Source organism: Hippocampus comes, unplaced genomic scaffold (genome assembly GCF_001891065.2).
Source record: "Hippocampus comes isolate QL1 unplaced genomic scaffold, H_comes_QL1_v1.1 scaffold267, whole genome shotgun sequence".
In the NCBI taxonomy this organism is placed as follows: Eukaryota; Metazoa; Chordata; class Actinopteri; order Syngnathiformes; family Syngnathidae; genus Hippocampus; species Hippocampus comes.
In genome coordinates, this window is record NW_017805049.1 from 335,751 (window position 1) to 358,673 (window position 22,923).

At 42.0% G+C, this 22,923-nt stretch overlaps 1 protein-coding gene across 5 annotated transcripts in view; it reads left to right on the plus strand.

Moving 5' to 3' along the window:
• The window catches only part of LOC109512607 (myosin phosphatase Rho interacting protein), a 37,787-nt gene that overhangs the window by 9,099 nt on the left and 5,765 nt on the right, over positions 1 to 22,923 (plus strand). For 2 of the 5 annotated variants that reach the window (XM_019864464.1, XM_019864463.1), the window contains exons 3-17: positions 864 to 929; positions 5,203 to 5,354; positions 5,424 to 5,508; positions 5,633 to 5,807; positions 6,737 to 7,172; positions 9,095 to 9,221; positions 10,006 to 10,092; positions 13,489 to 13,545; positions 13,885 to 13,953; positions 14,031 to 14,120; positions 15,073 to 15,182; positions 15,294 to 15,855; positions 16,782 to 16,919; positions 18,128 to 20,710; positions 22,764 to 22,911. In XM_019864464.1, the coding sequence (XP_019720023.1) occupies positions 864 to 929; positions 5,203 to 5,354; positions 5,424 to 5,508; positions 5,633 to 5,807; positions 6,737 to 7,172; positions 9,095 to 9,221; positions 10,006 to 10,092; positions 13,489 to 13,545; positions 13,885 to 13,953; positions 14,031 to 14,120; positions 15,073 to 15,182; positions 15,294 to 15,855; positions 16,782 to 16,919; positions 18,128 to 20,710; positions 22,764 to 22,911 (4,885 nt within the window). The remainder of the gene's footprint in view (positions 1 to 863; positions 930 to 5,202; positions 5,355 to 5,423; positions 5,509 to 5,632; positions 5,808 to 6,736; positions 7,173 to 9,094; positions 9,222 to 10,005; positions 10,093 to 13,488; positions 13,546 to 13,884; positions 13,954 to 14,030; positions 14,121 to 15,072; positions 15,183 to 15,293; positions 15,856 to 16,781; positions 16,920 to 18,127; positions 20,711 to 22,763; positions 22,912 to 22,923) is intronic. The other 3 variants (XM_019864466.1, XM_019864467.1, XM_019864468.1) reach the window with 3 other exon arrangements.

The window sequence follows — 22,923 nt, forward strand, 5'->3', positions numbered from 1 at the left end:
AAGCTCGGTAGTTGGTTCAGGGTCTCTTTGGCCATGTATAAGACTTTTTTTTTTTTTTTATGTGGCTAAATTGGATAGGTATCCGATGCGGCTGCAGTATGGATGCTCTGGTGGCGCTCATCCGACCTATACGTTTATCAAAAGCCAAAAAATTGGGCACCATGAGGGCTGGAGAATGCATTCACAATTGTTTTTACATATGCAAATTTGGAAAGAGTAACACCACAAGCTCCATGTCGGGCCACCGTGAGTCATGTTGTGGTGGGCCTGCCAGAACCGGCACTGTCCTTGTGTATTCTTGATGTAATACGATAAGCTTCAATGATTATTTCATGTGCAGCATCTTTATAACTGGATTTAAGCCTTTAAGAAAATACTACTTCTGTGTAGTTTGCACTTTTTTTTTTTGTTGCTTTTTTTCAGGTTTTTTTTTTCCCCCAGTGTAAAATCGAATCCAATATTTAACATTTGACATTTTTGGGTGCGTGTGCAGCACAGTAAAAAGATCACAATGATCATTTATCAATTTAAGTGGAAAAAAGTCAGACTATTAAGTAATATGAAAAAAGCGAGAACATGTTGATTTCATTGTATTCATTTAAAAAATGTGTACTTGGCCCAGTCGAACCAGCATTAGGGAACTTCGGTGGTCCAACACATTCACTGTAACAGTATTAGTGTTTTTCAGGCCAAAAAAAACTGTTGAACAAATTATTTTGTTGGATAAGATAAACTATAATCACAATCACGAGCAACAAGTTATTCGGGCTTGGCCTTGTCAAGTTAAAATCTACTGCTGATCCAAAGCCATTATTATGTATGTCGTCATTTCAATAATATTCTCATTTTTCCCCCCCCAACAGAAATGGCAACGGCGATTTTTTGTTCTGTACGAACATGGTTGTCTGCGCTTTGCCCTGGATGAATCAGTAAGTACTAAAACACCCATGTCGATAGAACCCAGATAAGCACGTTTGTGGTAGTGTGGAAAAAGTAGTCCTGACATGTGTTGTGCGCCACAAACTGGCTGGTCAGGATTGAGTGGAAACACTGGGAGCTCACAGTTTGCGTAAAATGAATTAATTTTAAATATATGGACTTTCTTGTACTAATGGGCCGTGCTAAACCATTATCGGGTGTTAGTTTATGAACGTGTCTATGTTTAACCCTTTCAGGGACAGCGGTTACTACAGTGGACAGCTTATCAGGTTACAGGTTATCCATTATTTGTGCATGAAAGGGTTCAAATGAACGCATAGTTTCTTCATGGTCAGACTAGAAAATGTAGATGTTATGAAGTCACATTTGTGTGCCAGCGACGACAATAACGCATGCATGTTTCCACTCTGTTTCCAGTGACACCCAGGCCGGTGTGCAATTGTGTTTTCCTCTCATTGTAACAATGATTCCAAAACGAGCAAGCCTCATTGTCCTCGAGTCTTTTCATCTATTCCACAAAGCAGGAAAACTGGGTCAGGAAAATGGCTGCTTCGTGCTCTGGACCCCTAAGATAGGAACTCTCCAAATCCTCAGAGCGCATATAACGGCACATTTAATGGTCTATTTGTCATCAGGCTCATCCGTGTTTACCCAATGACTCAGTCCTCCAGTGGGACCAGTTGAGATTTCTTACACCACACCCATCCACACAGTTTTTTTTTTTGGATTATATCATTTATTGCTCTTCATCAACTTTCATCGATGTTCTGCAGAGCAAAAATGATAGTAGTGGGGTGGATGGAAGGATCGCTAGAGATGCTTTAGCCATCCTGTGAGGAAAATTGCAAAGGCTTACCGTATTTTCCGGACTATAAGTCGCAGTTATTTTCACATTGGACCGCAAGAGGGCGCTCTAGGCCTGTGTTGACGATGAGTCTTGACGTAAGCGACGTAGAAGAGGAAGCGCCGTATCTTCTCCCTCCGGAGTTGTTGAAAACTGACACGGAGGATGAAGATTTCATTGGATTTAGTGATTTGGAGTGACACACTGATGGTTTGGGAAACTTGTTAGCATGTTCTTTATGTGCTATAGTTATCTGAATAACTCTTAATATGTGATGTGAACATCCCAGGCACGTTCTCCATTCGTTGTTTATGCGTCATGTAAAATTGGCGTATCGTACACTTATTCAGCCTGTTGTTCTCGACTTTTATTTTCATTTTAAAATGTTTTACTGAAATGCTTCTCCTGGCACTCCATATTTTCATTCTTTGCCAGTGCCATCGGTGAGTTGCAGATGAAACGAACTGATTGAGAATTTAAAAAAAAAAAATTTTTTTTTTAATGTAATTTTACTTTTTAAATACGACTTTGTACAAGTGAAACTGACAGGATTCTTAGGGTGCAGTGTACACTAGCAATCGCGGTTGGGCACCCCCGCTGTAAATGACAAAAGAAATCCCGATCGATGCAAGCATCTTACTTAGCGGAGGAAAAGAAACAGCATGCCCCCAGTAGCCAAAAAAAAAAGGAAATCTAATGATAGATGGACTACAGATGGAAATTGTCTTTCTGCTCGAGTAAATTTGGTGCAAGTCTCTCGATATATTTTGATATTAATGTTCTGTTTGTACAAATTGCCCATAAACTTAAAAATAAATAAATAAATAATCCACGATATAAAGACGTGCCGATATATCATTCAATAGATGTTTCATAGCGTCCAAATCTCGTAGTAGGGATCACTCCAAAACGATACCGTAACTTGGTTTTGTGGAGCACCAGCTTGAAGTTGACCTTTCGCCCTCTCTGAATCAGTCAAATGTCGCATCTCGATTCTTGCAGCAGACCGCAACTCACCACTATAACGGGACCCGGGGACCATGATTTTTATTTAGTGGACAGCAGAAAGATCAGAGTCGTTGAGTTCTGTTCATGTTCTTTTAATCTGGTTTCATAAAGGAATTTACTCCACCAAGGCTCGTTTGTCATAGCTTGTTTTACCCAAAGCCAGGTCGGAGGAGTGCCTTGTTTCCCTTGTCAGTGGTTTGAACATCTGTATCATTTTACAGATTAAAGGTCGATGACATCACCTGTTATGTTTCAGCCGGTCGATAGCAGTACGCGAACTGAAGCAATGACCTCTTTCAAAACCGGAGTCTTTTTCACAACGAATGGAAGGAAAGATGCTCTCCCGTTGAAAGCAGCATTCCTCTCCCACTGCCCTTATTTGGTAACCGTAGTGAGCCGACAGCCCCCGGGATCGCAGTGTGCAAGAAAAAAAAAAAGGGAGTTCGAGCCTCTTGAAACCACAGAAGAAAACGTTCGATATGCCTCAGACCTGGACATTCTGCACATGGCCTGCCACAGCGAGCAGCTCAGTTGATGCTCGGGTGCTCATGTAACAGAAATGTTCAGAATAATGCAAGTGCATCGTATTCACACGTTCAGATCATAAACGTGATGGTCCGTTTCTGTCATGAACAGTACTGTGAGGCCACCATATTTAAAAAAAAAAAAAAAAAAAAAAAAAATCAGCGTTCTGTTCACAGCCTGATTTGGTTGACGCTTGAGACTTGCCTTTGGCTCAGCCTGTAAAAGTGTCCTGCAGGATTTATCATTTATGGATTGGAGACACCGTTTTAAAGGCAGGCTTGGTTACGTTTCTTCATGCAGTCTTAATCACTTTTTCTTTTTTTTTTAACCTTTGAGTCTGGCTGCAATGATAATAAATAAAAAATATATATTGTGTCGTTTCATCAACTTTACAGTAGTTTACTTGGTAGTTGTGAAAAGAGAGTTTTAATATCAAGTTAGACTGAATCCTTAAAAAATAGTCTGGATTTTTTTTTTTTTACCTTCTTCCTCTTTTGATGTTCTTTTATTCTTTTATTTATTTCATCTTTTGTTTAGGTTTTCGGCCAATGGCAGACATTCGCCACACTACTGCACGTAAACTTGCATATAAACTGACACACACAATGAATTATTATTTATTTTATTTTTTTGCAAAGTTGATTACTTACGCAATGAACTGTCAAAAATTGTGCTGATTTTGTTGAGTTTATTATTGATTTTTTTTAAGCTATTGAGCCAAAATGGGGTTTACTGCTTCACTGCACCCATCAGAGGTGCTGTCGATTTAGGCTAAACTATTTTAAAGACACATTTATCATTAATTTTTCTAAGCATTGGTCAAAAAAAAGGTCTCCAATGGCCATTTGTGGTATGTTTCGTGTGGCTGTAATTTTCTGTGGTGTGTGATAATATCTTTTCAAGAAGCAGTAAGCAAGTTTGTGTCTACTTTGCAGCGTTGTGAATTTCATTTGTGAAAATGGTGAAAACCAACCACAAAATGGCAGCGCACGCAACGAAAATACACTCTTCCCCTGACTTAGTTGAACTGAAGTCTTCCATACACTTGACAGCTACCGCTACTTCTTTTCAGGCTCGACTGTTTCTTTCAAGTGCAGGAAATTCTTCCATAGGGTCGGAGTTCTAAAGAGGCGGTGTGTAATTGCCATATTTGGCAGCCCCCAGGGGGGTTTCAGGCAGATCTTAATAAAGCTTGATCTGTGTTCAGTGGCCTTAAAAGGAGCTGAAAAGCGACCCAGCACCTGTTTTACATCTGTAGCCGCCATAACCCGACAAAGCCTGATAACAGAGCCGCAGGATTTTCAAGCAGACTCCCAGAAAGGTTGTTGGGTTTGGTGCTATCATCCCAAACATTACGTTTATCGTATTATCCTGTTCCACCAAAACATCGATGTGTCAAAACAATTCGCAGGTTGGTTGACTGGATCTTTGTTGGCAAGTTTTCGAGGCTCCCGTGCTGTAGAATGTTTAAAAGCAGACCCAATGATCACACTCCCAAAGCAGCTTTATTTTGGCGTCCCCCGCCCCCTATTTGTGCCACAGTTGAAATGAGTTGTGCGGTTGCCGTGGTAATCTGTTGATAAGAGCCGCAAATGTGATTTATCCTGACATCTGCTCGTGAAAATGGAAAGACTGATGAAAAATGAAACATTCTGTGACCCCGAAGCATGCTTTCTTTAAAATGGGTATTTTTCATAGTTATCACTACTGTTGGCCAGGCGCCTCTTCCTGGCCCAGTTCTTGTTTCAACTATTTCCTTATTTGTTCATGTTTTCTTTTATATTTTGGGGGGGGGGGGCATCCAATGATAAAATGTCAACTTAGTCGGCATTCTTATTGGCTTACCAAACACAACAGTGACCGTTTGCTTGTTTGTTCTCCTTTAGCCAAGTACACTGCCTCAGGGCACAGTGAATATGAACCTATGTATGGATGTCGTCGACGCGGAACCGAAGACTGGCCAGAAGAACTCCTTGTGCATCATCACCCCAGAACAGGAGTACTTCATCAGGGGGGAGAATAAAGAGATCATTAATGGGTATGTTGTTTTTGTGTCTGTGTTCGGAGGGATGAGGTGTCAAAATCACACTTGTCATCGTCCATTCAGGTGGACTGAGCAGCTCGTTGTGTATCCCCGCACCAATAAGCAGAACCAGAAGAAGAAACGTAAGGTGGAGCCTACAACCTCCCAGGTAGGCCTCCTCACCCTCGATGTCGCACTTTCTTGGCAAACGGACAACTGATTTTGGTGATACAGTTGCTGCTTTCATTTCCATAATAAACAAGTCTTGCTTTTATATACACGCCTCCCGACAGGAGCCAGGGCCAGCCAAAGTAGCAGTGACTGGCTCAGGTATCCCAGAGGCAGAGAAAGTTCCAGACTCCAGTTCCATCATCTGGCAGGAAGAGCTCAACCAAAGAGAGGCTGAAGGGGCCACAGTCTGGGCCCCTGCTGAGCTGCCTTTAGGCTCCCCACCGCCACATCCTACAGGCAAAAATAACACCTTTTAAAATGTTGCATGTGATATATGTAGAATGATGTCGACAAAGCGTGAAGGTAGCTTTGTTTTGGAATTTTGGAGCTGGAGCTGTGGTCCAGTGGACCCCCGCGATTTGCGGGGGCTAGCGACTGAACCGGCCTGCGAATGGAGAAAATCCACATATAATTGACAGCCATTAAAGAAAAATTAGTGGATGCCGGTGCACTGTATTTCCTTTCAAACCGAGTTCTGCAATGAATTAATTTTGAACTGTGAAGTGAAATTCCACTTCATTGTTATTATTATCATTGGTTTTATGAGCCCATGTACAAACAGTGAACACTATGAATGCATGTTCAACACTTTCATGCACCCTGTAACTCGATAACACGATGAGCTGTCCACTGTAGTAACCGCTGTCCCCGAAAGGGTTAAGTCCGGCAACTTCGTCATGCGGTGTCAAGCTAAAACAGCTAATCTAGAGGACATTCATCTCAAGTTCGGCCTGTCTGGCAACATCTGCTCTCCGCGGCGTGTTTCTGTTTTCCGTCTTCGCAAAAGCTCTATCGAATTGGCCTCAATGTTCCAGAGGGGAGTAGACAAAATGATCCTCAAATTGTGGTTCCAGTTGGAATACAAATATTGGCGTATTTTCTCTTCACTTCTTGTTCTCCGTGTTTGCTGTCATCAGACACCTACCCTGTTATGCCCTCCCCGTACCCTCTGAGCATTTCTTGCATACGGAGCATTCTGTTTTGTAAATATGGACTTGAATTGCGGAAGAAAGGTCATGATCAACAGCCTGCAGTTCTAAACGCACAACATTCTGTCCTGGCAGATGGCACAGAGTCCTAAATTACTGGCAATATCTTCACCGGTGATCAAGTTGGATTGATTCCCGGTGACAAGGTGTTCATTGATTCATTTTCCTGTTTTGTAGGTGAATGTCGACAGGGGTCTGACGCAGGCTCAGTGAATGGCGACGAAGTGGATCAGGGTAGCCTGGCCCTGCACGGCTCTGTGCCGCAGCCGCCCAGTGACCTCCTTTCCCCGACAGGCTCTTGTTCCAGCCTGGGCGGTGTACCCCGCTGCCTTTCTCCCGCTCCCAGTGACCCCTTCCCCTCTGGGAGCTCACTGCTGTCTAATGGCTCTCACATCAGTGGCTCGGTCAGCTCCCTGGACTCCGATGCCAGCGGCAGCACTGTGACCAGCACTGAGAGTCACCCGGCCCCCCAGAGAGGGAACCACTCGTACAGCCACCACGACACGCCTCGATCCCGAAGGCTGGAAGCGGAAGCGAGAAAGGCAGAGAAGAGGAGCCGGTTCAGGAGCCCTGAAAGGCACGAGAGGGAGGCTGTTCTCAGCCCCGAGAGGAGGTCAGTGTCCTCTTCTTCCCTCGGCACATTTTCGACAGCAGGAACTCTGGGCACTCGCCAGGAACTGTGAACACCCCTCCCATCTTTTTTCCGTTGCAGTGTATCCACTGCATAAACAGATGAGTTTGATTAATTGATTGAGTCTTTGATAGACACTATCAAGTCAATTGGACGAGTTAATACGCACGTATGCACTGAAAAGCACAGTCCTGGCCCAAAAGACAATAGAATCTTTTCGGCCCTCCAAAAAGTCCCACAGCCGCTGTTGCCATGGTGGCAGAGTGGCTCAGTGTCCTGTGATTCTTACCGTAACTTTAAATGTGCTCTTAAATGACCATCACTCTCATGACTTACTGGCTACTGATTATTCCGTATAACAAGAAATAATGAATCATGAGATGCTTTGTGTCTGTTAAAATGTGTTGAGTAATGCACCGTTTCATTTTAATTGTGCCTCAGTTGCGCTTTTGTTTTTGTTTTGTTTTTAACTATCAAACTAATAGTATACAGTACTATCGTTAGTTTTACTATTGACAATTATTTGTGCTTTGTTGGTTGACATTTTGGTGTCTTGATGGTGGATCTATTGTGGCAACATGTGGCCTCGTGTGTCTAGTTGGAACTGAGTGGGACATGGGTGCCTTGCGTGAAAAGTACAATGTAATTCTGTTTGCAGGAATTAAGAAGCGTTATCTTTAGCTCGGCACTCCCCTCACCGTCTTTACCAACAGTTCTAGTATTTAATGGAACCTGAGCCACATTATGTAACTGCATCATTTCAATGATTTGCCCATTTACCCTGAGCAAGGATTAAAGCGCAGACACATGAACTGTTGTGGTTTTACGTGGACAGGAATATAAATGACTGGATGGTTGTATCAAGTAAATTAAAGGCGCACAAGGGTTGTGAGCATCCCTATTACGCGGGTTTCTCAGAAAGCCTATTCTTTTATCAGCAGTTACGTCATTGACTGTAAGCATGGAATATAAATCCACACTGTGTACTTTCCATTCAGTAATCTGCCTCGTGGAGAGTTTTAAGTCTCACACCCACTTACACACATTACAGACAGCAGTTTTTTAAACAAACCAGGGCGGGAGTGTGGGGTGGGGAGGTCATCATTTTCTTCCCAGAGTCGGCTTCCTGCTCAATTTAACCCCCGTCTATGCTTAGCGAGGTCAGATTAAATTCTTATTCCTCATTTCCTGCCAGCTTTCTAATAGAGGCATTAATATCTGAAAACAAAAGGAGCAAATTAAAAACTCTGTGTTTTACGCACTTCCTCCCCTTAACATTCAGTTCCTGAATACATTCTTTGCATATTTGATTTATTTTCGGTTTTATAAAACCACCACGCTGCATACCTCCTTATTTCATGCTGTTTTGTGGGACACGTAAAAACTTGAGCATGATGAGTTCGACGCCTTCATCATTCTTCTCAAAAGCTCCCTTTTCGCAAACTCGTGAGAGAATCGTACGTTTTGCTTTTCTTGTTTTCTTTCTTGTAGCCATATGTACCTTTCCATATTTTAATAGTACATTTTCACAAGACTGGCCATCGTCATAGTTTTCTGTGTATAATTTCCAATTTACTTGGGGTGGGCCCTGGCGCCACAGTAACAATTTATTTTGCTGCTGGACAACCTAGACTATGCTTCATATGGACTAAAATACAATTTGTGTCTCAACTCAGCATTTGCGGGGCAGTTGTACACCAAAAGCTTCAACTGGTTTTCCAACTTATGAGCACAATATCAGGAAAATGAGCAAATTATCCTTCACACACTATACGGCACACCAAAAATAGTTAATATTCTCTCGTTTAGATCTGTCAGTCTGTGTTGCTTCAGTAATAACGGGATGTTGTTTTTCCTTGACCTGTTTAAAACTTGACATGTGAATGTTGAATGTTGATTCACAGTCGCTCTGGCGTGATTGAGAAGTTGGAGGCCCTCGAGCTTGAGAATGCAGAGAAAATGGAGGTGGAAGAGTCGGGCAGGAGTGGAGCCAGAGAAGGCCGCAGTGAGCACAGGCGTTTCCACAGAGAGGTATAATACTTTCTGCGTGCACACATTTACGTGAGCATGTTGGAGCGAATACTGCCAGCATTGTAAAGCAATTTACGATGCATACAGAGAGGCTTGTAAAGTGTTTATTATTCTTTTGTTTTTATTAACGGTGTCGCATCAGGACATAGATCAGCATAAGACATGCCGTTATGTTTTTTTTTGGGGGGCGGGGGCAATCCTATTATATTTCACTTCATCTTCCCAATGTTTTTCTTTGCCTCGTCTTCCCGCCATCTTTTTTTTCATACTGTCCTGTCTTTTTTTTTTTTTTTTGGTTTGTGGTTCAAAGATCATCCGCATGTGCTGTCTTCATTTCCAGTTTGTATTCTGTGGTGGGATTCCCCTGGTGATTGTGCTTCCTTTTCCCACCATGATGCCCCCACCCCCAATGCTATCATACTGACTTTTTTTCATACTGTTGAATAGGTTTCTCTTGTTCTGCCAGATGTCTTCCCCTTATGCACCTTATAGTGTGTGCAAACAAAGATGCTGGGACAGCATGCTTACATGTGTGATGATAGTAACAAACTATGTTTAACTTACGCTTTCATTTTTGTGTTGGTTTTCTGATGGATTTAGAATATTATTTAGACTTTTTAAACCAGTTGAGCAATTTTTTTTTCTCGCAAAATTGCCAGACTTCCATTTATATACAGTACCACGTATGATTACATCTCAAAAACCTGCATTATACCACATGTTTTTGAATGTACTGACCATACAATAAATGTAGATTGGTCACATATTTATGTATCGTCCTCAGGGTCAAAATCTGGATTTCACCTCTTCCCTGCCGCCTCTTCGGAGAGCCAAGTCCCTTGACCGACGGACTACCGATTCAGTCATGACAGTGAGTGATAACTCTTCCCCGTGCTTTGGTCAACAAGTCTTTCTAAGATCCATGTTTCTCATCATACCATATTTTGTAGGATAAAAGTGAACGTTGGGATTCATCAAGTTTTTCATCAAGGTGTTTCATTTATTTTTTTTGTGTGTGTGTCATGCTATTTTTTTCCCGTGAAATCTCTGTCTCACGCTCAGGGTGTCATACATGTTGTCGTGAGATTGTAGGCAGTCACATTTCATAATGAGTTATTATTATGCTGACGTCTGCACTGCCACCTCAATGTTACCAGCTTTTAGCGTAGGTGTGCTGACCAAATGGGTGTGATGGCACATTGTTGGCATATTGCTGTCGAAGTGCAGTCATATTTTTGCTTCTATTTAAAGCACACATTGTTGAGTTCGCTAGTTGGTCCGAAATAGACTGCTACTGTTATTAGGTTGTCTTTACACACTTTGATTTGTATACAATAACTGATATATAAATGACCTATGAAATAGTTAAAACACAGAACGACATCGTTTCTTGAAAGTGACTTCTTGTCAGTTGTCATTTAAGTGATTTATTTTAGGCTTACATAATATGCTCAATCCTCCAATTGCAACTTTTTAGGTCTCTGAAAGCCCATAGCTTTTAGCATTTGGTGTTTGTCCATTCGGTTAGCGTTTAGGCGAGGTTGACTGCTTTGGGGAGCAAGGTGCACAAATATTTCGCACTAGCTCAACCAACATTTTTGTCTTCCAAACAATTTAGTACGACGATGTTGGTTCGTGCAATTCACATTCAGACACTGGCAGGGAGGAAACGCTTGTGGGCCTCGCCCGCAAAATGTTTAGGGAGAAAAGGCAAGTTAAAAAATAAAAGTACAATCGAACATAACAGAACTTAGAAGATGCTAGCTTGATGAAAAATATTGAGAGAATGAGGCAGAAGAGAAAGTGCTTTGATCAGACGATATAGTGAATAACAAGCTTTGATGGAAACTCCTTATCTGATTACCTCCAGTTGAAATGTGCCGGTTAATCCTGGTGCGATTCTGTATGTCTGTTGTCTCTAGACAAAGCTGCTTCTGTCCTGCTAAAAAGTCTTACAATCCAGGGTCAAAATGGCCGCCTGGCTTTGAGCTGTTTCGAAAAGACTCAGGCTTTTTTGTTTTGAGACCATATTGATTTAACCGTGTTTGGTTATTTTGTGAAATTCCTCCAACGACATTGAAACCTTGGCTACACAATTCCTTGAACAGCTCATTAGCAACTCAATTTGTCCAATGTTGACATTTTTTTTTTCTTGAGATTACTTGACACTTTTATTCTTTCTATTTGTATTATTTCTATTACAGTAATTGCCTTTCTCCGCTAGACTAGTGTTGCTCTGATGTGATGGTGTGAGGGTATGGCCATGTCTCCATCCCTCCCTCTCCTCTTCAGGTTACATGCTTATTCTGCTTCTTCTGTTGCAGATTTTGCCTGCCGTGTATTTTCAGTGCCCTCATTTTGAGTGTGTGTGCTGTTGTGTGTGTGTGTGTGTGTGTGTGTGTGTGTGTGTGTGTGTGTGTGTGTGTGGGTGTGTGTGTGTGTGTCTGTGAGGAGCATCGCCCGCCCTGGGCATAGGCAAACCAAGTGGCCCCATAGGGCGCCATCTGCTGGAGGGGGCACCAAATTGATTAAAATAAAAAAACACTCATCATACTTGCCAACTCTCCCGATTCACACAGGAGGCTCCCTAATTACAACCCTATCTCCCGCACGGTTTCCAATCAGTCATTTCTTCCGCTAAACTCGTGATTTTATAGTGGAGTAAACATTGTGGGGGAAGTGACGCGGCACAGTTCCTCTTTGTTGAGGGGGGAGACTGCTCGCTCGGAGTTACTGTCACCCAAGACATCCAGCGGCCACTCATCCTCAAACACAGCCTCGTCAATATTTTGAAGCTGATGTAATGCCTCCTTACTGTTGAAGTTGTTTATCTAGACTATGGTGACCGGCAGCTTTTCTCAGAATTCAACGCGGGTTGCTATGGAAACCCGGCGATGGCCCTCCGGTGCCAAAGATTTACACTGAAATGAAGAGAGCCGTTAGGCTCGCGGTAGTTGAAAGAATAATGACTCGTAAATATTTTTATATTTTTTTAATAAGATGAAATTGCAGCATGGGAATGATAGGTATCATGTACAGAGACAGGAAAAGTCAAAAAGTCAGGAACATCGTTAATCTCTGTAAGCAAGAGTAATAACACATCAAAGTTTGAGAACCCTCAATGGCAAACAGAGCAAATTTATTGATGTGACCCCGGAGAACTGTGCAAACATGTCAAGATTACCAAAGCTATCCAGAGCACAGGGAAAGAAAAAAAAAAACAGGAGGAAAATTGGAACAGAGTTCAACTCGTTCCTCCGTTTGATTTGCGCAATTAGAAGTCGCAGCAGCAAGTCACTTATATGATTTGTTTGAAAAAAAAAATTCTAAATGTGTATTGTGTAATGTTATCTTATTGAAGGCAATGTTTATTAAAAAAAAAAAAAAAAGTATCTCCTCTTGTAAGCATATGAAAATCACCGATGGGGGGGCAATCAATTAAAATCTCGCCTGGTATCGGGGGTGGTTGTATCACTAGCTTATGCTCAGCGGAAAGCAGTGCTATTAGCTAGCACATACCTTTCCTACTGATACATTTCTTCTTTCAGGATCAAATGCTCATCTTTAAAAAGGAAAAAAAAACATACAGGTATGTTTTTGAGTAACTTTGTAACTTGGATAGCAACAACTGTTCCACAAGTGTAAAAATAAGTGAGCAAAGTTAATCAGATGCTAAAACATATCCTCATCCTTAAAATCTTGCTGCGAACACAATGACATACTTACCCACGTTTTCTTTGACCCTTTTATCGGCCAGCTGTCCTTTGTCAATTTTGTTTGTGTTTGTATGTGCGTGTTTTTAGCTTGTTCACCGCATCTGCTTTCTCTGGACACCGGTCACATCTTTGTTGTCTCCCACTGCGTCAAACCACAGCAGTTTATTACAATATCAAGCATAGGATTGTGCATCCTCAGCTGGATTCTCACAGAGCAAAAACGAATGAGGTGGAAGTTGGACCTGACCACTGGTCCGCTTTGAGACCACAGTCTTATCCTATTAGTTGAAATTGTCCAGACCATATGTCACGTCAACTTCTCCCCCACCTGAAGTGTGATTTGACTGAGCATGCGTCTTACTGTCTTTTGTTTTGAGCAGATTTAAAAAAAATCATATATTTGTTTGAAAAGTGCACATTTAAAACAGGATTGTTTGATCAGCTTTGTTTTTGAGAATGTCCACGTACCTGCAAGTAACACTGTAAAAAAAAAAAAATGTTCACATCTGTCTTTTTTACCGCAGTTGTGTAATTGTTCTTTTCAATTCTAGCCAGATTTACTGAACTTCAAGAAAGGATGGATGGTGAAGCTGGACGAGCAAGGGCAGGTAGCTGATTTGCAAGTTTTTAATGCACGTTTAAATATGCCTCTTTTTCAAGGCGCGTTTTCAGCATTCTTATACCTTTCAACGAGGCATGGCCACATTTTAAAAGAGATGTACCGATAGTTTTTTTTTCCCCCACAATCAATAATAAATTAAGACCTTTTTACAGCCCTCTTGAAAACTTTTTTTTTTTGAGTAGGTGCTTGTGTCTCATGTATTTCACCACATTATCACGATTCAGTCTGCTAAACATTATCGTATTTTTTTTCTTGTATCTGCTGTAGTGGAAGAAATCCAGTCTGCTAAACATCATCGTACTTTTTTTTCTTGTATCTGCTGTAGTGGAAGAAATCCTGGTTTGTTCTGACAGATCACAGCCTACGTTACTACAAGGATTCAATCGCAGAGGAGGTGAATTTTTACTTTTTTTTCCATGTTAATTGAATTTGTGGTTATTTTTTTTCATGCATCTGCTATTGATCCTTAAGGCTTCTGACCTGGACGGTGAGATTGATCTGTCAACTTGTTACAATGTCACGGAATACCAGGCTCAACGAAATTACGGGTTCCAAATACAAGTAAGGTGTTTTGTCTCAATGCCTCTTTATTCATGTTTCAGAAATTGCATTTGTTTTGTGTTGTTATTCCAACCTCAAAGCTTTGCTGAAAACTTTTATCATAGAATATTTAAAAGTGTCTTCCATAATTATTGGCACCCCCAGTTAAGATAGGTTAAAAGCTTGAAAATATATTTTTGGGGGATTTTTTTTTTTTTTTTTTTTTTTTTTGTGCAGAAGCATACTGTTATATTAAAAATTTTAGTCGTTCCACCAGACACACAATCAAGCTCCTGCCATGGGCAGCAGGTTACTCCCCAGACCTCAACCCAATTAAAGACTTGTGGAGTGAGCTAAAGAGGAGAATGCAGAGGCGAGGACCCAGGTCACTGGATGATTTTGACAGATTGTTTCAAGGAGAATGGTTCAAGGGCCCTCTCTCTGTATTGTCCCATCTTGTGAAACATTATAGAACACAGGTGTCAACGTCAAGGCCCGGGGGCCAGATCTGGCCCGTCACATAATTTTATGTGGCCCGCGAGAGCAAATCAAACATGTCAAGTTCCATGATGCTTGCTAAAGTCTGAACCAAAATTTCAAAATGTCATATGTAATCCACAATAACAGACATTATTCTTGACTTCTGATTTTAAAACTGGCTATCCATCAATTTGGTGGTCGCTGGGTGTATAATATGTGGAGGTGATTAAATATGTATATGATTTCCCAAAATTCATGACGGCCCTCCAAGGGAAACCATAACTACAGTGTGGCCTGCGACAAAAAAAGAGTTTGTCACCCCGTTACAGAAGATGAGGTGCTGATCCTCCACCCCCCTATTTTGGCCCGATATTATTTAGAAGAAAAAAAATAATTAGAGGCTAAAGAACACATCTTAACCAAGGAGGCCAATAATTATGGAGGGCAGTGCCTCATGTGATTTTTATATTTCTAAATGTGTTTAAATGTTTAGACTCAAGAGGGAGTTTACACACTTTCGGCCATGACAGCGGGTATCCGGAGAAATTGGATCCAGGCAGTGATGAAGAATGTCAGACCATCTACTGCTCCTGATGTAGCAAGGTGAGTAAAATCTCATTAGTGCCATTTCTCAATAAAAAAAAAAAAAACGTAAGATCTTTTGAATGATATTGTGCAGTGCTAAGATATATTCTTCTTTTCTCTGTTCTTCAGCTCAACAGATGACCATGCTTCTTTTTCTCCTCTGGAGGGCCTGGTGAGACCAGACGTGACTCAGGACTCTCCCTCATCTGAAACTTCATCAGTGGAAAGAGAATCCACTCAAGGCATCATAAAGAGCCGAGCACGTGAGCGTAGGCGAGAGGGTCGATCGAAGACTTTTGATTGGGCCGAGTTCAGACCTATCGCCCAAGCCCTGGCTCAGCAACGGGCACAGGAGGCCGAGAGCCTTCAGGCAGACCTAGGAGAGCTAGAGCGTAGTCGGCGGAGGGAGGAGAGGCGAAAGAGGTATGAGTCTGTGACGAGTTCAGCGATGGAGCACTCGTCGCTCAAAGAAGGCGGGAGAATGGACTTCCAGAGTACAGAAAAAGTGCCTGACTCATCAGGTCCTCAGTTTCTAGAAAGGCATCAGAAGGTTGAGGAGGTGATTGAGCAACATTGGCGACAGGTAGAGAAGACGCCGATTCGAGAAGAGCGAAGGGTGCCCCTGCCTTCGACAGGTTCTGCCAGAGAGACGGTGGAGCTCGAACACTTGCTGGACAATTACAAGCAAGGGGTACGTTTACTTCTTACCTTGTTTTAGGTTATTTATTCTCAATTGGGGTTACCATGGGGGTGCGCATTTTCCTATTGTTGCCAAAGCGCGACTCAGTTTTGTAAAAGTTAAGAAGAATAAAGAAAATGCATCGTTTAAAAATTGCGTTTGTAAAAATATTTGAATGCATAGCATATTTTTAAACATAATCAGTGCTATGCTTACATGTTCAGAGAACATTAAATTTGAACAGTCTTTGGCTCCATCTTGCATTCTGTACTGATAATCACTTTCCAGAACCACACCATTAGCCATGTCATCCACTAGCTAGAGGCTGAGCAGCACTGTATTTGTGCGCAGAGTAAACGTGTATGTAGCGTGCGAATTAATTACACTTCGTGGCCGTTGTGTGATATTTTCCAAATAGGAACTTGGTACTCCTCTGTACTGCAGAATTCAGAATCTGGATAGCAATGCCCAGTTCCGCGTAGGAAAGTTTCTAACGCTTGCCTGTCGAAAAATAATTCAAGTCCGACCTGGAAATGTACGTTAAATATTTCACGTGGTGGATAATGTGTATGCTGATCTGCAAAATAGCTTTATAAACTATTCGGCACCGTGTTGAACCTGATAAAAAAAATTCTAAATCTATCTGTGAGCCATCTGAATTGATTCCATGACCCAGTTTTGGATTCTGTAACCCTCGTGAGCACTGTTATAATGCGTCAGAAATGTATTACAACTTTCTGAAATAGGGGTGTTCTGATCAGGGTTTTATGTTGCCGATTCCAATGCGGAACACATAGGTTAGCTGCACCTTTTAGAGCTGCTTATTTACAATTATTTGAAAATGTAAAAAAAAAAAAAAAAAGTAGCTGTTTGCTAGCACTGATACATTGAACAACATTTCGCATGACATCAAATGTTTTTCCCTTCTGCTTCTCCAGATGGAAGAACTTAAAGCACAATTGGAAGGCTGTCACCAGCAGCTGCTTGACTCCAACAAACACAAGCAGGAGCTTGAATTGCAGCTGAGAACAGCTCTTGAGAGAGAGCAGGACATACGAGCAGGTTACATATCTCCGGTGAGTTTAGTTCAACGTTACAACATTAGACGTTTTTGTTACCATTTTTTGATAGATTTTTAACATTTGATCCAATTGTTTATTCTCTATTGTGTAACATCCTTTGCATGTGTTAATATGTAAAAGAAAAAAAAGAAAAACAAAACAAACAAAAGGGCTACCAATGTGTGCCTCTGCATGAGTTCATTGCATGTTTAAAAACATTTGAGATCTAATTATTACATTGGCTTCTACTTGTTAATCTCTTCTGTTTCATACTGTAGGCCTACTACCCAATAATTGAACTCATGCGATCATCGGTATTTAAACTTTGTGGAATTGCCACCTTTGCCTTTTTTTTTTTTTTGTTTCCCTTGTCAAACTCGAAGAGCTCAGTAGCTCTATTGAGACTGACAGTACAGAATGATACATCGTGACTCAGTACTATCAGGAATTTTATTGCACCGGGGTTATAAACGCATTGCCAGTCGATTAACTTCTGTAAATGTGTATGAATAACATTTTGGCTGTTTCGAATTATGTGCATGTATATAAAATTGTCATTGTCTCTTAACTGCAAATATTGCCGGCATGATGCAACGACCATTCATTTGATTCTTATTCTTTGTGTGTGTGTGTGCGTGCGTGCGTGCGTGCGCCTGTGGGTTAATTGATGAGTGTGGCCAAAGCGAGGCTGGATTATTGAATTTAATGTGTAGTTTTCTTTGGTCATGGTTGAATTCAAGACTGACGTTACTGTGGTGCAATGTCGTTGAAAGTTTTGGGAGTTTTAGGGGAAACCATTCGGCTTACCTTGGCTAATGTGATTCCACAAAGCGCTGCTTTGGTATAAGGAGCTTGGACTAGAATTCTGTGCTGAAAAGTCTTGGTTATGTCTTTCATCCTTTAGTCAACCATCCCACTAAAGCAAACTAATATTGCATTACTTACCACATGAAGTAACCTTTCACTGTTTCATAAGCATGCTGTTGTAACTAACGCCTGCCGTCAAATCTTTCTTCTTTGATTTTAGTGAGTAGAATTAAAGGCAATTGTATGTCTTGTATTGTTACATGAAACACATTTAGATATTATTACGATTGGGATTCTAATAGTAATGACTCATTTTCATAGAAAATGCGAGAACGTAATAGAAAAGCTGATTAATAATCAAATCTTTGTGTGTCCCCTGCTGTGTGTTAACCAACTGTTTGATCCCCTTTTCCAAGCTGGAACACCATTTGGGTCTGGAGGCTGATGTGACGCCCCAGATGAAGAGGCCAGAACTGGTTAGTCCTCAAGCACAGAGTTTAACAAAGAAGTACCAGGAGACCAAAGAACTCCTGAAGCTGCAAGAGTTGAAAAAGCGCAATATGCAGGCACAGCTTGGCCTTTCCCTTTCTCACCACCCTCTTAAGGAACCTCATTTTTCCGAACCCCCAAAAATACCCATTCCGGAAGGCACTATGCCTGAACCTGTCCAGCAAACAGTTAGCTTTTTACTCCTGGATAGTACAGAAGCAGGTCAAGAACTTCATGACTTAACTGCTGGCAAATCTCTCACTGTGAAGGAACTGACAAAGCTGTTAAAATGCCACACGTTAAATCAAGAAACGTCAGAGAAACAACCATTTCAGAAGGTGTTGGAGACCTGGAAATGCCAACAGGAGATTGAACATGAGATGATGAAAAAGAGTTTGGCCCGAGCTGGAGAAACCATCCGGGAATATGAATCCCGTCTTTTAAACATGGACGATTTGGTTCAGAAGCAAAGTATTAAAGGCCCCTTTGGTCCCCTCTCAAGAACTGATAACCATTCCGAGACAAAAGAGCAGACGATTGGAATGCTTACTCAGAGGATCGAGATTTTAACAAGTGAAAACGGTGCATTGAAACAAAAATGCCAAGAGATCGTGAACCAACTGACTGAGGCAGACAGAGAAATAGACAGACTGAAAGCCGAGCTTATCGGCCGTCAGTGTGTCAACCAGCATCATCTCGTTACGGAAGAGATGAAAAGACTAAAGGCCGACTTGGCCAAAAGCCAGGCTAATGCCATTGACAGGGACTATTTTGAGAGAGAGCTGAATGAGAAATCGCTGAGGCTTCGTGAAGCTTTGACAACAATCGAGGACCTTGGCAGCATCCTAAAGGACACGGAGAAGAAATTGCAGTTGAGAGAAGCCACATTGAAAGGTCTTGGATTCCAGGCGGATTGTGAGGATGAGGCACGGCACCTGGAGCAGGAGCAGCTTAAAGAACTTCTTGAAGCCTCACAAGCAAAGTTATTTGACACCGAGGCAGCCCTCCATACAACTCAACGACACTGTGTTGAACTTGAATCCAGCAACCGTGAATTAATCGCACTACAGCAGAAATCGGAGGAGGTCAATCAAGAGAAGCTTAGAGAAGTAGAAAATCAAATAGTGATGCTACAAGAGAAGTTAGAAATGAGGAGAAGTGGAGGTGAAAAGTCTCCGGGCATCGGTGACTGTGTTCAGGAAGGAGCAAAGCATGTTAATGAAGGTATTTTAAAGCAAGTAGTCGATGAGGTTGAGAAGAGGTCAGAGGCGGCTAATCAGGTTTTAGACATGTTGCCCAAGATAGATGTCGGTGTTGAGAAAATGCTGAAATTTTTAAAAAGCACTTTATGTGTAAGCAAACATCTTCCTTCTCGAAAAGAAGGCCTTTTTTGCAAAAGTCAAAAAAACATGAGGCTGGTATTAGAGGCCGAATTCTTGAGCCAGATTCTATGTACCACTAAAATAAAACCAGAAGCCGATCAACTGGACTCTGGAAACAGTTTGGCACAAGAGATTGCTCACAAGCGCTTGACGCTCTTGATCGGTCAGATTTATGCAGATGCCGAAGCTGAGACAGACAGAATGGCCGAGTCAGATTTCTCATCGATGTATAACTGGCTTGATGACGAAACGAACAGCCGCCTTCTTAAAGAATTAACCGAAACATTAAAGGCAAAGGCAATCTGTTTGGAAAAAAATGCATTGAGGCTTCAGTTGGCCAAAGATGACGACTTTGATCGCTTTACGTGTGGTCTCAAAGACGGGCAGTCTTCGGAGTATCTCCTTGATGCACTTCAAGATGCTTGCATGTCCTATGTGATTATTCGGCTGCGGGTGCAGCATGAAAAAGAATTCCGGAAAAAGCAGACCAAAGTTGACGTTGATGGTTTTGATTGTCCAAACTGCCCGGAATTGAGAAAGCTTGCCAAAGATCTGCAGACCCAGCTGGCAGATCTTCATAGTCAGTCGTGCGACGCATCCGACATGCCAGAGACTTCCATCCACGCCGTAGGGGAGCCCATGAGCTCAGCTGAGAAAACCTGTGACATGACACATCAGGACATGGTAGCCAAGTATGAGAAGGAGCTGCGGGAGGTTAAAGACCGCTACGAACAGGAAACTGACAGACTGAGACAAGAGATTGCTGAAGCCAGTGAAACTCTGTGCCTGCGCTCAGAAGAGAATGCCAGAGAGATGGATTCACTGACAAACTGCATGGAAGACCTCAAGAAGAAGCACGAGTTAGAACGAATCAATCTCATGGAGCGGTTTGACGAAGAAATGGAGGCGCTAAGGAGAATGGTTGCTCCTTCAAACAGAAACAAGGCATCTACAGCAGAGGAAGGTCCGTTACATGGCACCCCTGGCCGGACATCCCATCTGAAAGAGTGCATCCAGGAGCTGCTGACCCAAGTGTCAGTTATGACCGAAGAGATGAGACGTCGCGAAGAACAGGGCGAGATAACCACTCTCCGGCTGAAATACGAGAAAGACCTGGAAAATTTAAAGGTGGAAGCGTTCGTTGTCCTTATCGTCCGCCATCTGTGATGCCTTATGTTCCTTTGTGGCATTCCCAGATCCACTTCCTCCCCCCAACTCCTACTACATCCCCCCTCCAACCTCCGTGCATCCTCCACTTGCCCCAGTGTTCTGTTAACCTCTTTCCTTCTGTGTTGCATGAACTCTAACATTCATTGAGTTTCTTCTGTCATCAGTACTACATTTCTTAACTCATGAACTGATTCTCCAACATAGAATGAAACGGATGGTTTTCCATACTCTTTGTAGATTAGTTCACCCACCATGGATATTAAAAAAAAAAAAAAAAAAAAAGTTACGTAAATGAGAGAAATCATTTCACAATTTTTTCAACCGTGACCAAAAGGTGCTAGTTTATTGTACCCGTATTTTCTGCACTACAAAGTCCTTCGGAGTATATGGCGCACCTTCAATGAACGGCCTATTTTAAAACTGTTGTCATATATAGGGTGCACCGCATTATAAGGAGCATAAGATAGACGCTACAATAGTGGCTGTGGATGCGCTCACCATCCACTAGATGGAGCTACGCTAAAGGGAATGCAATACGATGCAGCTGTATTTATATCGTGCTTTCACAGCCGTAGGCTTTTTTTTTTTTTTTTTTTTCTTTTTCTTTATGGGATATCGTAGGTGTTAGGCGTAACGAGATAACTCTTATTTAGGTGTTTATTGGTCTGATCTATTTCCCAATGATTCTGTTTAACAATTGCTATTTTTAATCTTTTGATCCCTATCAGTCATTATATTGTAAACTGGAGCCATGTTAAAGAGTCACGTCACATGATGGCAAACAGGCTATAAAAAAAAAAACAGATTTCTCTCGTCTTTGTACGTGCTGCATTTGTGGGGCCCAAAATAATGCGTGCCATTTTAATTTAAATGTTTGAATCAATCACTGCAAATCCATATGCCGGAAGTAGCTGAAATATGAAAAAGATAAACATAGCATTTTTGCTAATTTATGATTAGTTCCCTCATACATCACCAATTTTGTTTGGCAGCTGATAAAGTACTCAAGTGTCTTGAGTCAATCATTTATTTTTTTGTCTCAAACTACATGTTCGTTGTTAATGGTACTGAAGGTGTGTTATTGTTTACTGGGTATGTGGATCTTATTTTCGCTGCAGTATTTTTACGGTTATAATTTGGATTTGGTCAAATTAAAATTTGTGTTAGCGTTGTAGTTAGTCCTTTTTTAACTTGGCTAATTGAAGTGCTCTGAAGCGTCTGAGTAGTGAGTTCATGCCCACGCCACGACCGAGTATGTATTTACTTACATGATACAGTGTCTGACATGCTTCTAAATAAAGCGTCTGCTTGGTCTGATGTCAGAGCAGGAAGTTTATGTTTGCTCTCGGGGAGGATTTTCAGCTTCTCACAGTGGGTTCCTGGAGCGGAGCTCCCAGGAGATTTTATCCCTGTAAAAACAGACGAGACCGCCGTTTCCCCTCTGTGGCTGCAGTTGGGTTGAGGCATGGAGAATGGACGTGGAGCCATCGACTGAGCTCGCAGATTAGCGTCGGTGAATAGAAGAACGGAAGCATTCCATGTGTTTGGTTGGGCTTGTAGAAACTTGCACCATGACTGACTGCTGTGCAGTGCTTGTCAGTGAGTGAATGAGGTTTTGGGCCATATAATGAAAAAAAAAAAAATTAAATATGCTGTCTCATCTGCATAATCAGACGCTTACATATTTGTTGATACACAAATGACAGCGGAACACTTTGTTCAACCCTCTTTCATGGCGATGCATTTTCTTCATTGTGCCTTCATTGTCATTGTGTATCCTTTCATTCCTCTTAACCCTTTTGTGCTCACACAGGCTCAACTTGCTCATGGCTAACACGCAGTAGCTTGCAAGTTCTTTGCCAGCTAATAAATGGGCCATCTGTTTGGGTCCCCGTGTTGCCGAGAGGTTTTTCCTGCTCAGCTCGTTTCGTCCAGACTCGGAGCCTCTTGGTCCTTTTGGAGCTGAGCCATACAATATACACTCACTGTCCCCCGTATTGTCCTGTCACAGGCAACTTGCGAGAGGGGCTTTGCTGCAATGGAAGAGTCTCATCAGAAAGTGATCGACGAGCTCCACAGGAAACACCAGAGAGAGCTGGAGAACCTGCAGGAGGAAAAAGAAAGACTGCTGGCAGAGGAAACTGCGGCCACCATTTCTGGTAAGCCATGAA